The sequence below is a fragment of the Eretmochelys imbricata genome, chromosome 3, assembly GCF_965152235.1.
Source record: "Eretmochelys imbricata isolate rEreImb1 chromosome 3, rEreImb1.hap1, whole genome shotgun sequence".
Classification (NCBI taxonomy): Eukaryota; Metazoa; Chordata; order Testudines; family Cheloniidae; genus Eretmochelys; species Eretmochelys imbricata.
The window spans coordinates 151,905,935-151,918,642 of NC_135574.1; the positions used below are offsets into that span (position 1 = coordinate 151,905,935).

General features: G+C 42.8%; 1 protein-coding gene across 3 annotated transcripts in view; it reads left to right on the forward strand.

The window, feature by feature from the left end:
* The window catches only part of DAAM2 (dishevelled associated activator of morphogenesis 2), a 150,071-nt gene that overhangs the window by 56,268 nt on the left and 81,095 nt on the right, over window positions 1-12,708 (forward strand). For all 3 annotated transcript variants that reach the window (XM_077811912.1, XM_077811910.1, XM_077811911.1), the window contains exon 3: window positions 2,634-2,708. In XM_077811912.1, the coding sequence (XP_077668038.1) occupies window positions 2,634-2,708 (75 nt within the window). The remainder of the gene's footprint in view (window positions 1-2,633; window positions 2,709-12,708) is intronic.

Genomic DNA, 12,708 nt, shown 5'->3' on the forward strand with positions numbered 1-12,708 from the left:
GTTCTCACCCAGCCCTAGCTCAAAAGCATCAGGATGGTCCTAGAAGAGGCATTAAGCTTTGGTCTCAGGGTTAGGACCACAATATACGCTAGATACAGTGGGGTAGAAAGTAGTGGGAGGGAAATGGTAAATCATGGAGTAAAATGACCTTCATCTGCTCAGCCAACCAAAAATACAGAATCTTACCATAGGAAGGTCAGAGTTCCTGGTCTTTTAATACAACTGGTCAAACTCCAAAGCTTCAGGGGTTCAGATAGGAAATTACTCAGGTGTTTGGATGCTTTTCCTATCTTAAACCCTTTTAGCCTATTGTTTGGGCTGGAAGTCTAGTAAGAGCAGGATTTCTCACAGTATTCTAACACTTCTGCTTTTTTTAAGACTCTTAGAACATTTTTGATTTGGATTCTTTTTGAGATTTGGAGAATGGATTTGAGTAGTTGTCAAGTTATCTGAATTTGCTTCCTCTTCCCTAGCCTGGGGTTCAATGAATAGGCAAAGGAGATGCTGTGTATATTCTCACAGACTTACTGTCCCATTTATCTAGGAAACAACTGTAGTACGGGTCACTCGCTCTTTCAAACTCCTTTACACAGGAAACTTCCAGGAAGACGGATCAAGGCACTTTGCAATACAAATTGGTGTCTTGGCCTGATGTCCCTTTACAAATAGGTTGCTGTATATGTCATGTTGCCCTGTGGAATGGCCTTTATTTAACTAGCACTAGATTATCGCTCTCTCTCCCCTGTTCTACTCTGGTCATGATAAGATTATCTTCTAAAAATAATGCTGTATTTATCAACTGCATGTTTTTGCGTTGGTTTTTCCTTCAGCAAGGTCATATTTTGACTCTTGGATAGGAGGTTAAGGCCTGCTATGTGCAAAATATTGTCAGCATCTAGTAGAGAGTAGGTGTTAAAAGGCAGTCTGCAATGAAATGAAGCGTAGAAATCTAGCTGATTACTTATGGGGAGTTGTATAGCTCTGGATCTATTGGTAAGCAAGGATATAGCTCCATCAGCCTAGTGCTTTCATCAGGGAAAGGGAGAGAAGGAAAACAGAGGCATTCCACTTGCGCTGGAAAAACGTTCATGTGTGGCATGAATTTCCCCACACCCTACTGATGGGAGAAGTGGTATATTTGATAAATTGTGGAACCAGGTGATACATTTGATGCCTCTTGCCATTTTGACAGTCTCTCAGGCTTTATGTATAGCTAGAAATAGAAATTGTAATGAACTGGCTTGGTAGGTATATGTACTACTGCCCTCTACTGGCTAGAAGTAGAACTGTTCTATTATGCCATTGGCTGTATACTGCTCACAGCTAACTGAGGTTCTCCTTTAGTTCAAGTGATAGGAGCCTGTAGTCTTGGAGCAGGAAGATCTCAGTTTTACCCCTGCTGTTGCTGTAAATTCCAAATTTGGAGCCTGACATTTTCCATGGATTTGTTACAATGTATACTATAATTTAATTTTAACCTGAAAGGAGCTTGACAAGTATTAAGGTTCTTTTGAAGGCAGGCCAGTTTGGGGACGTGTAGAAATATTTCTTCTCTCCAAACAACATAAATATGTAGCAGCAGTAAAAGAGTTGATGTGATCTGATAAAGATCTGGCTATTTAATGTTCATCTGTATAACTTTTACAAGCTAAGCCTGTTGATATGAATAATTGTTTATACATACAGGACAATAATCTTCCTGACATTCTATCTTTCTGTCTCTTGCTAATCTCTGTTCATCCATCTTTAGTATAACTCCAAGGGGGACAGTTCTTCAACCACAAGATAGAACTTCAATTGACTTTAATGTAAGCTACTTATATCTTGTGGTGGGAGATTAGGGCTCCAGTAACCAATCATTATTTTCTTACTGGTTTCTAGTCTATCTGTCTATCCTCTTCACAAAGTAAAGTAAAATAAAATCTGATGCAGTGAGACCTCTCAAGTGACCACCCAAAGAACCAGTAAAATGTGGTTGCCCAGCAGAGGTAGGCCTTAAACTCACCTTTCAGTTGAATTGGACTGCAAAATGTATGAAGATACTTTAAAATTATTAAGACTCCTCTTGGAGGTGGTCTTTGATGCAGCTTTCACCGTAATTCACAGATTACGGTTCTGTTCATCTGGATGCTTTGAGGTTGTGCTTAACTTCCTAAGAAGCAGTCATTTGGCCTATTTCCAGACTCTTTGTCTTGGTATTTTTACTCTGTAGTTGGTGAATCTCATCCATCCAATTAGCAGAAATAATGCAAAATATTTTCTAAAATCTGTAAAACGTAAAACTTGAAAATGTAACTGAGTTATCCCTGAAGGCTCTGTCGTTAGAGTACAAGCTTTGGCAGCATACTGCGAGGAGGGGAGTATTGTCTTTTGGTCACTGAAGGACAACCTTGTCTCAGTCAGTTCTGTAATTCTGTTTTCAGTAATCCTATTTGAAGGGTTTTCTTTTCTTCTCTGCCATCACAAGGATAGCTTTAGCACTATACCTTCAAAGACATTTGTAATAAATTCCATAAAGATGTGTGTGTTATATAAGGAAATAGGACTGTCAAGAATCCCTGATGATTTCAACCAAATGAAAACTATTTATCCTTTAAGCCTGCTCATGAACTTTGTTTAATTTTCTGTTTCAGGAACAAGAAGACCCTAATAAGCTTGCTACCAGCTGGCCGGATTACTATATTGACCGCATCAACTCCATGGCTGCAGTAAGTTACCTCTGCACACGCCAGGAAAGATTTCCCAACAACGGCTGTTTGATTGTGAAACAGTGTCTTAAGGAGAGTAGTGAAAGTCCAATTGCTTGATTCATTTAAAATTGAGCTGGCAAAGGGAGAGGAGTATACTCTGTAGGGAAGAATCTTGCACTGGCAGAGAGATAGATTTGATGAAATGCAGGCCTTTTTCAGCTCTTATTTCTGTGATTCACAGACCTGAAAATGATTAAATTGGATTCTTCACTGGAAACTCCACATTAGAGAAATGAGATGTGATGGTGTCGCTGTGGCTTTTGTCTTGCAAATCAACAATGGGTTTTCTCCTGTGTACATGCACATGCGTGCAAGCACACACGTGCATATGTATATTTTCTCTCTCTCCTCTCTTTAAACAGTGCTTAAAGATGATCTGAAAAGCTTTAAAAACAAATTTAAATGTAAATGTTAGCTCCTAATCCAGTAATAAAACATGGCCCTGACCCATGCGTTTAACCAAACTCTGTCCAACACAGAACCTGAAGGGAAGGGCCCAAAATGGCTTTGCCATCTTTGTGTTTCCATGATCTAAGGACCAACTTGGCCCAAGCACAACAGAGATTTCAAGAAAAGTGATATCAAGGATAGGAAAGGCCTCCACAGCTTTCACTAAACTCAAGGCATGGAAATCAAAGAGATGCAGTGTCAAAACAAAACTGGGAATTTTCAACATGAATGTCATCTCAGTGCGAACATATATGGCTGCAAGAGCTGGAGATCTATTAAAATGTTTGATAGAAAACAAGATACTGTACCGTTTGAAAATAAGTGCCTAAAAAAGCTTATGATATAGGTACCGACTCTGTGGATTCTCCAGGGCTGGAGCACCCACGGGGGAAAAAAAAAATTAGTGGGTGCTTAGCAACCACCAGGAGCCAGCTCCACCGACCCCTACTGTGCGTGCTTCCCACCCACCAGCAGCCCCGCCAATCAACTCCTCCTCCTCCCTCCCAGCACGTCCTGCCTGCTGCAATCAGCTGTTCTGCAGTGTGCAGGAGGTGCTGGGGGAGAGGGAGATGGGGCATGCTTGGGAGAGGGGAGTGGAACTGGGTGGGGAAGCGTCAGGGGTGGGAAGAGGTGGGGTGGGAGTGAGGCCTTGGGGGGAAAGGGTGGAGTGGGGGAGGGGGCCTGGGGTTGAGCAGTGGTTAAGCATCCCTGGGGAAAGGAGGAAGCCAGCCCCTGTGGCTTCCGGGTAGTGGATGGAGAGAGTTTATCACCAATGAAGAGATCCAGCCAGCAGCTTGTTTCCACCAGAATCAGAAGAAAGTGCTGGATATATTGGTGCAGGTATCCCACATGCCAACGCAGACTCCCCCAGGAAGCTGAGATAAAGTGGTGTGAGGAAAGAAGGGGACCCAATAGAAACATTAAGAAGAAGCCTTAGCAGGGATGGCAGAACCATAATCTCAACACCACAGAGCAGATGGAAGCAACAGCTACTGGCAGAGGGGGTTGGAAGAGGCTAGTTTCCACCCTGTGCACCAACACTGGCATGGAAGAATGTAATAATATGACACAGCAACCTCAGAGTTGCTCTCCGTTACACTGACTGGTAATGGTCCGCTGAGACAGTTAAACCAGTGGGGGCTTGGTGGAACACAGGCGCTCCAGCCATTCTCCCCCCCTATGTTGGGCATTTTGAGGAATGGTGATGTAGAGCTGGATTGCCCCGCCCTACTTCCCCCTCCCCATGGGGCCTGGTTAGGCTGGAGGGATGCTCACGGACTAGTACCTTGTTCAATAAGTAGTCATGTTGACTTCAGTGGCATTACTTGCCGACTGATGTGCTACTCAGTGTGAGTAAGGGTGACAAGATTTGGCTCACAGAAAAGACAAATAAGTGAAGAGCTGATAGGCATATATAAAAACATGAATGGTATAGAGAAGGTAAAACAGCTGTTTCTGTTTACCCTCACTCACAATAGAAGAACAAGGAACATTTTGTGAAATTTGAAAGGCAACAAATGAAAAACTGATAAAGGAAAATGCCCCCCACCCGCCCAATGTATAATGAACCTATGGAACTTACTGCCACAATACATTACTGAGGATAATAATTTTAGTGTGACAATGAAATAAAGGGTTAGTCATTTTTATAGATAATCAAAAATCAAGTTATGTGAGACAGGATAAAAACAGAAATATAGGGCAATGAATATTCAAGCTTCAGGATAAAACTAACCACTTACTGATCGGATCTAGGGAACAACCTCCGTTATCACCATGTTACTCGATAATTATTTACTGGGGGGTGGTTATACCTTCCTCTGAAGCATCTAGCGCTGGCCACTGTGAGAGGGAAGATAATGAGATAGATGGATCACTGGTCTGATCTGGTGTGGCAATTCCTGTGTTCTGAAGATTCATAGTCTGTTACTGATTCTGCCTGTGGTTGTTTATATGCAAGAGCCATTGATTTCCCTCATCAGTTCTGCATGAATTTAGCTGTTAACATCTTGGGCAGTGTGAGTTGGTGGGTTTTTATCATTATAATTCATTTATAAAAGCTTTTCTGTTCACCTTCATAGCATTGTTATGGGCTGAAAAATAACTATAAAAATGACACCCTGTTGCATATGTTATAGATTGTTGGTTTCTTCTTGGTAATACATGTTTAGTTCACTGACACAGTCAATGTTTCACTAGTGCTTCAGAGCCACCCTAGGAAGGTAACAGAAGAGCTGCTTTTTATTCTGTCATAACTCATCAAAAACTACTGCCTAACTGCTGATTCCAGAATTTGTTTGTGATGAGGGGTGAAGTGGAAAGAACGCAGATTGATTTTAAGAGAAGAGGCTGAGTTTGCACGATTGCAAAGATTAGTGTTTTGATGTCTAGACTGAGCAAATTTACTCTAGAAGAGTCATTAAGGGAGAAGAAAAATGGAACGTTACATTGTCACCACACTAAATTCTGCTCCGAGGGCTTGGTCCAAAGCCCTTTGAAGTCATTGGGAGGCTTTCCAATAATTTCAGTGGCTTTGGATCAGTCCCTAAATTTACCCTGGTGTAAATCTGGAATGAATGTGTAACTGATGGTGTTCTAAAGCTGGAGCAGCTTCAGGGACTGAGAGCAGATTTTGGCCTACTTTTTCTGATTTTAACCACATTTTAAGAATGTCAGTAAACACCAGGTTCTGGTAATGCTGTTTTGTCATGCCCTGGCCTTTGAATGATTGACAAATTTTCCTTTTCCCTTATGTTTTACCCAATCGCTGGAGATATTTAAAGGCTACTTGGGTTAAAATTAATGGGCCTCATTTACCATTTATTTGCTCCAATTTTACGCAGGTTTAGCTTCAGTGATTTGTTTTCAGTAGAGTTACATCACTGTAAAACTGGAGTAGCATAGCAGTGAATCAGGATGTTTTAAAAGAAATGTCTTCACCTGTGTTAATAGGACCTCTGAGATTCTTAAAATGGAAAGAATTTTTTAAGAGCCCCTTCACTTTCACTGCTAATGCTGCTGTTTTTTTCATTCTCCACCCTGAGTGAAATGTTAAAATAAATGATTAGTCAGTTTCACTTTGTTTCCAATCCGTATCTAATCAGTTTCACGTAGCGGCTCTTCCAGTGTTAGCACGTGCTGCAATATTTAGATTGCAAGTACTGCAGGGGAATGTTAAACTTGAAACAAAAATATTATTAGAATTTTAAAAAAACATTAGACATATTTCTATTTTAAAATGTTATGCCCTGGTTTTTGCAAAACTTAAGTTTTGGACCTACTGTAAATCAATCAGTGTCCCTTTAAACAGCACCTTCATACCTTGTTGCCCCTAATTGCTTAATTATAGGGGCCTATCTTAGATATGGGCTACTCATTGATTAAAATGAGAGCCTGATCCAAAGACCATGTGAAGCCTGAAAATCTTTCTATTGACTTCAAAGGCTTTGGATCAGTTTCTGACTCTCCAAGGCCACCGCGTTCAATGATAGTGTTACCTGAAGGCCTTGTAATGTGGTGACTCTTGGAATGCTGGGCATTCCGAACCATAGATCAATATGTTAGGGAGCACTCTGTTCACTGGACTAGACGTTGCAGCTTTCTCTTTCAGCTAAACAACCTGGACACTTTGGGCCCAATTCTGTTCTCTAGTTGAAAGTTCATACTCAGAGTAGTTATCAGTGGTTTACTGTCAAACTGGAAGGATGTATTTAGTGGGATCCAGCAGGGAATCTGTCTCGAGTCAGTACTAGTAAATATTTTGATTAATGATGATGGAGTAGAGAGTATGCAATCCCCCCCTGGCTTGGTGTCATCTGCAAATTTTATAAGCAAACGCTTTGGAGGATAGAATTAGAATTCACAAAAACTTGACAAATTGGAGAATTGGTCTGAAATCAACGAGGTGAAATTCAACAAAGACAAGTGCAAAATGCTTCACTTAGAAAGGAAAAATCAAATGCACAATGGGAAATAACTGGCTAGGTAGTAGTATTGCCGAAAAGGATCTGGGGGTTATAGTGGATCACAAATTGAATATGAGACAACAGTGCACAGTTGTGAAAAAGGCTATATCCGTCATGGGCTTATTAACTGGAGTGTCCTATGTAAGACACAGGAGGTAATTGTCCTGCTCTACTCAGCATTGGTGAGGCCCCAGCTGGAGTACTGTATTCAGTTTGGAGAGCCATGCTTTAAGAAAGATGTGGACAAATTGGACAGTCTAGAGGAAAGCAACAAAAATGATAAAAGGTCAAGAAAGCCTGACCTATGAAGAAAGGTTTAAAAAAAACTCTGGCATGTTTAGGGTGAAGAAAAGAAGACTGAGGGGGCCTGATAACTGTCTTCAAAGACGTTAAGGGCTGTTATAAAGAAGACTGTTATTGATCCCCGTGTCCACTGAAAGTAGGACAAGAACTAATTGGCTTAATTTGCAGCAAAGGAACTCTGTTAGATATTAACACAAACCTTCTACCTCTAAGGGTAGTAAGTTCTGGAATAGGCTTTCAAGGGATGTTGAATCCCCATCATTGGAGGTTTTTAAGGACAGGTTAGACAACCATCTGTCAGGCATGGTCTAGGTCAGGGGTGGGCAAACTACGGCCCATGGGTTGCATCCAGCCTACCAGCTGTTTTAATCCAGCCCTCAAGCTCCCACTGGGGAGTGGGGTCTGGAGCTTTCCCTGCTCTGGTGCTCCAGCTGGGGAGCAGGGTCGGGGGCTACTCTGCGTGGTTCCCAGAAGCCGCGGCATATCCCCTCTCCGGCTCCTATGCATAGGGGTAGCCAGGAGGCTCTGCATGCTGCCCCTGCCCCAAGCATCGCCCCCACAGCTCCCATTAGCCCAGAACTGTGGCCAATGGGAGCTGCAGGGGCAGCACCTGCGGACGGGGCAGCATGCAGCAAAGCCACCTGGCCACGCCTCTGCGTAGGAGCTGGATGGAGGGACATGCCGTTCTGGGAGATGCTTGAGGTAAGCGCTACCCAGAGCCTGCATCCCTGAGGCACATCCCCCTCCCCCTCCCCCTCCCCCGTGCCCCTGCCCCAGCCCTAATCCCACTCCCACCCTCTGAACCACTCGGTCTTAGCCTATAGCACGCTCCTGCACCCCAAACCCCTCCCAGCCTAACCCCAGAGTCTGCACACCTAGCCTGAGCCCTCACCCTCCACTCCACCCCCCTCATGCCCCAGCCCAGAGCCTCCTCTTGCACTCTGAACTCCTCATTTCTGGCCCCATCCCAGAGCCCTCACCCCCAGCCAGAGACCTCACCCCCTCCCACTACCCAACCCCAATTTGGTCTGCCTTACAATTTCCATACCCAGATGTGGCCCTCAGGCCAAAAAGTTTGCCCACCCCTTTTCTAGGTTTACTTGGTGCTGTTTCAATGGGGAAGCTTGGACTTGATGACCTCTCAAGGCCCCTTCCAGACCAACATTTCTATGATTCTCTCACCAGTTTTATACTGTTTACGTCCATATAACTTCATTGATTTGCACCAGCATGGGTGAGAGTAGAATAAGGCCCCTGCTATACCTGTCATGCCCCCTGTTATAACTAAGTGAGCTGTCCTTCAGATCGTCCATTGGAAGGATGATACCAACTAGTTCACAAATGGAATAGCTCATGCATCAATCCTTGGAAGAAAGGGAGCTAACTATTGATGCTACCTAACTTAGAATTGTGTCCTTCATTTCCACACCTGTAATTTTGTGCCTGTAAATCCAGTAACTTGACATCCAGTGCCACAAATCATACCAGTGATTTTCTGCAGACACAAAATCATACACCATTCTAAATATCAGGGTTCTCATCTCAGCTGATTCATCAAGTCATGAAACTTCTCTTCGTAGGATATAACAGCTGCCCTATTTCTATCTCATGTCAAGAGACTTGTCTTTTTCTCTGTGATAGTGTCTGCTTGGCAGCCTCAATAAATGCAATCCCCAGTTTATGGGGGAGAAGGAAGGTTACTTGTGACACCACCATGTTGCTTTTATGATCCTGGCTATGTTTGCACTTGTACAGAAGGGTGTGCTGGTGAAGAGTAGCTGCACATACAGCTCTTTGGAGTGATAGCATGAGATGGGGTCAAGATTAATAAATACAGCTGTTACGAGGCCCTTTTCTCTGGCTCAGAAATCATTTGCTCAGGGCAAAACAGCTTCATAAGGACATAAAAGAAAATGTCTTAGCAGAATCTAACAGGTGGAGGATGACTCCATCTCCCATCTGGTTCATGCTGCTCTAAACCATTGTTTGCTCAGAGCATCTTACGTTTGTTTGGTTTTTTAAAATCTGTAATGGAGAATTTCTGCTCTTGGATCATCCCTAATCCAGTTCTAGAGATGTTATGGCAGCTTGAATTATACCTGAGCTCATTTCTTTGAAGAAATGTTTTTAAAAGGATATTGCCCAGATACTAGTCACATTAATAACGATAAATGGCCATACTCTAATTATGACATAGAGCCTGATTTTGATCCACTTGTTTAAATCGGAAGTAATTTCACTGAACTCAGCTGAGTAACAAGTTGTAAAAATGGTACAGGTGAGATCAAAATAAGGAACTTGGACCATAACTGTAAAATTCTGAAAATCCAGTTTGTGCTTTTTTTAGTACTGTTTCTGCTACTTATTTCCTTTATTCCATCTGACTCCGCTTGGCAAATGAAACTAGGCAGGTCAGTTCATTTTCCGTTTCTAGTCAGTTTTGCTTTCTGGCTCTCATGCACTAGCATTATGCTGCTGTGTTTGGATTTCTAGTATTTCAGGGCACTGGATTTCTAGTATGTCAGGGCACAGGAGGAGGAGTTTTTTCCCTTGGATTTTAAACAAAATACAAAATTTAAATTAAAATATTTCTATTCACACTGAGCCAAATTTCCAAAAGCAGCCTTTAAGATTGCCTGTCATTTTGAAAACACAATTCCTTGTATATAGTTTTTTCCACATATGTGCAGTCTCAGACTAATTCGTGCAGACCGGGTAGCTGGATATCAGATTTCCCTGTTGCATTCAAATCAACAGTTCTGAACATGCAAAAATTTACTGGTGAAAAATAGTATGTATGTAATTGTGCATGGAGTATCTCAGGCTGGTTGAAGCCCCTGCAATAGTTTGCTCCTCCTTTTTGTCTGTGGAACAAAATTAATTTACACGGAGTCCTAAACTAGGCCAACATTATCCCTTTAATGCAGTTTTTAGTTCAGAAAAACTATTTTCCAACCAAACATAACTATGAAATGTAGCCACAAACAGTGATCCCCACACACAACAGTTTCCCGTCCCTCTCTCCTAGTGGTGATCCTGTTTTCTGTAACTTTCACACTGTAATTTCATGATGTGGACATGTGACCCTTTCCTCATTAGAGGAGGCACAGGGAGTCGTGTTCCTGGCCGTGAGAAGTGAAGGGCTCTTGGCTGCTCATAGCTTCCAGAAAGGATTTTTCTGTAATTAACCATCTGCTGCAAAAGCAGGATTACTTATGTTTGTTTCCCTTGGAAACAGACTGTCTCCACTCTCAACAAAATACCTTTGAACACCCTCCTGCCATCCATGTGCCTCCCTCCAACAATGGGTCAGAGGAGAAAGTAAGCTATTGTAAAAATGGGAGCCTTTCAAAGGAACATTTATGGGCCAAGAAAAGTTGACCATATGGGCCCTCACCCAAGGAACTACAAATCAAGCACCAAAACCCGCCTCAGGAATCTGCAATTGAGATTCCACAATGCGTTTTCATGGTTTCTATTTATTTTTTTGAAGAGGGGATTGTATATGGCTTGGCTCGAGTGTTTCAGTATATGTTTCTGGCTGTTGGGGATGCTGGCAGAAGATAAAACAACATCAGCTCATTTTCCATCAGTAGCACTCTGTCATTCGATTAGGGCAGGAAATATCTCACTCCGTTAGTGAGTGAATTTGACTTTAGCGTGGATCAGAGAGAGGACCCCTAGAGTTAAATACAGCTCCCTGTACCATCTGTGTAGCATAAAACAGCCACGGCTCTTAGCCAAGTGACCACCCTCAGGATTTGACATGCGTTGACACCACATGGTTTGCAACACCGAAGAGTTTGGGGAAGAACGGGAGGGAGAGAGTTAAGAGATGTTCCAGTGAAAGGAGGATTTTCTTCGGGACTTCCTTGCTGAACCATTACCATAAGGACACTAGTATTCTGTTGTAATGGGTCATTATTGTAGGTGCTGGATAATATTTGTTTAATCAAGGTATTTATTCAAGAAGAGTCTGAGTTGAGAGCTGAGGTTCTCCTAGCCTTAACGTTGTTTTGTGAAACCCCATGGTACCCCTGTCAATAAGCTAGGAATGATCATCCATCTTCTACAAGTAGGGAACCTGAGGCAGAGAAAGACATAGGCCAAAATGTTCAAATGTAGTGGCTTGATTCTCAGAGGTGCTTAGCTCTAATCAAATCCAGTTGACTTCACTGAGACCTATGTATGCTTAGCACTTCTGAACATCAGGCTATCCATTTCAAGTGTCTGACTCTGAATTTAGATGTCTAGAATTGTGCCTCCAAGTTTGAAAACGTGGGTTTCAGTGACTTGCTCAAGGTCATATAGCAAGTCAGCGGAAGAGCTGGGTGGGACTAGATCAGGAGTACTGGCCTTTGGGCTGGACACCCAAAAAACGGCACCACCCAGAATTAGTGAATACAACTGAAAATGTAGGTCTTAACCTCTTTGTACCTTGGTGTACCTGTCTGAAAAATTGGAACAGCAATAGAATCATAGAAGATTAGGGTTGGAAGAGACGTCAAAGTCATTTAGTCCAACCCCAACTAAATCATCCCAGCCAGGGCTTTGTCAAGCCGGGCCTTAAAAACCTCTATGGATGGAGATTCCACCACCTCCCTAGGTAACCCCTTCCAGTGCTTCAGCACCCTCCTAGTGAAATAGTTTTCCCTAAAATCCAACCTAGACCTCCCCCACTGCAGCTTGAGAACATTGCTTCTTGTTCAGTCATCTGCCTCCACTGAGAACAGCCGAGCTCCATCCCCTTTGAACCCCCCTTCAGGTAGTTGAAGGCTGCTATCAAATCCCCCCCTTACTCTTCTCTTCTGCAGACTAAATAAAGCCAGTTCCTTCAACCTCTTCTCATAAGTCATGTGCCTCGTCATTGTCATTGCCCTATGCTGGACTCTCTCCAATTTGTCCATATCCTTTCTGTAGTGGGGGGCCCAAAACGGGACGCAATACTCCAGTTGTGGACTCACCAGTGCTGTGTAGAGGGGAAAAATCACTTCCCTCAAATACCTGCCTGTTAGGAATGTTGAGACTTAAATTGTTTGTTCAGACATATTGCAGTGAACATCCCAGATAAGAGACAGGAACATTATTTTGTGAGGGCATCTGTGACTTCCTCTGGTAATCTGAGAACACTGGGTTATACTCTATTGCTAATCCACAGGAATAGAAGCAGCCTCAGCTGGACTCAGCTTTGCAGCTGGAAGCAGCAAGCACCTCTAAGTGATTTGGTAGAATATTTCTTA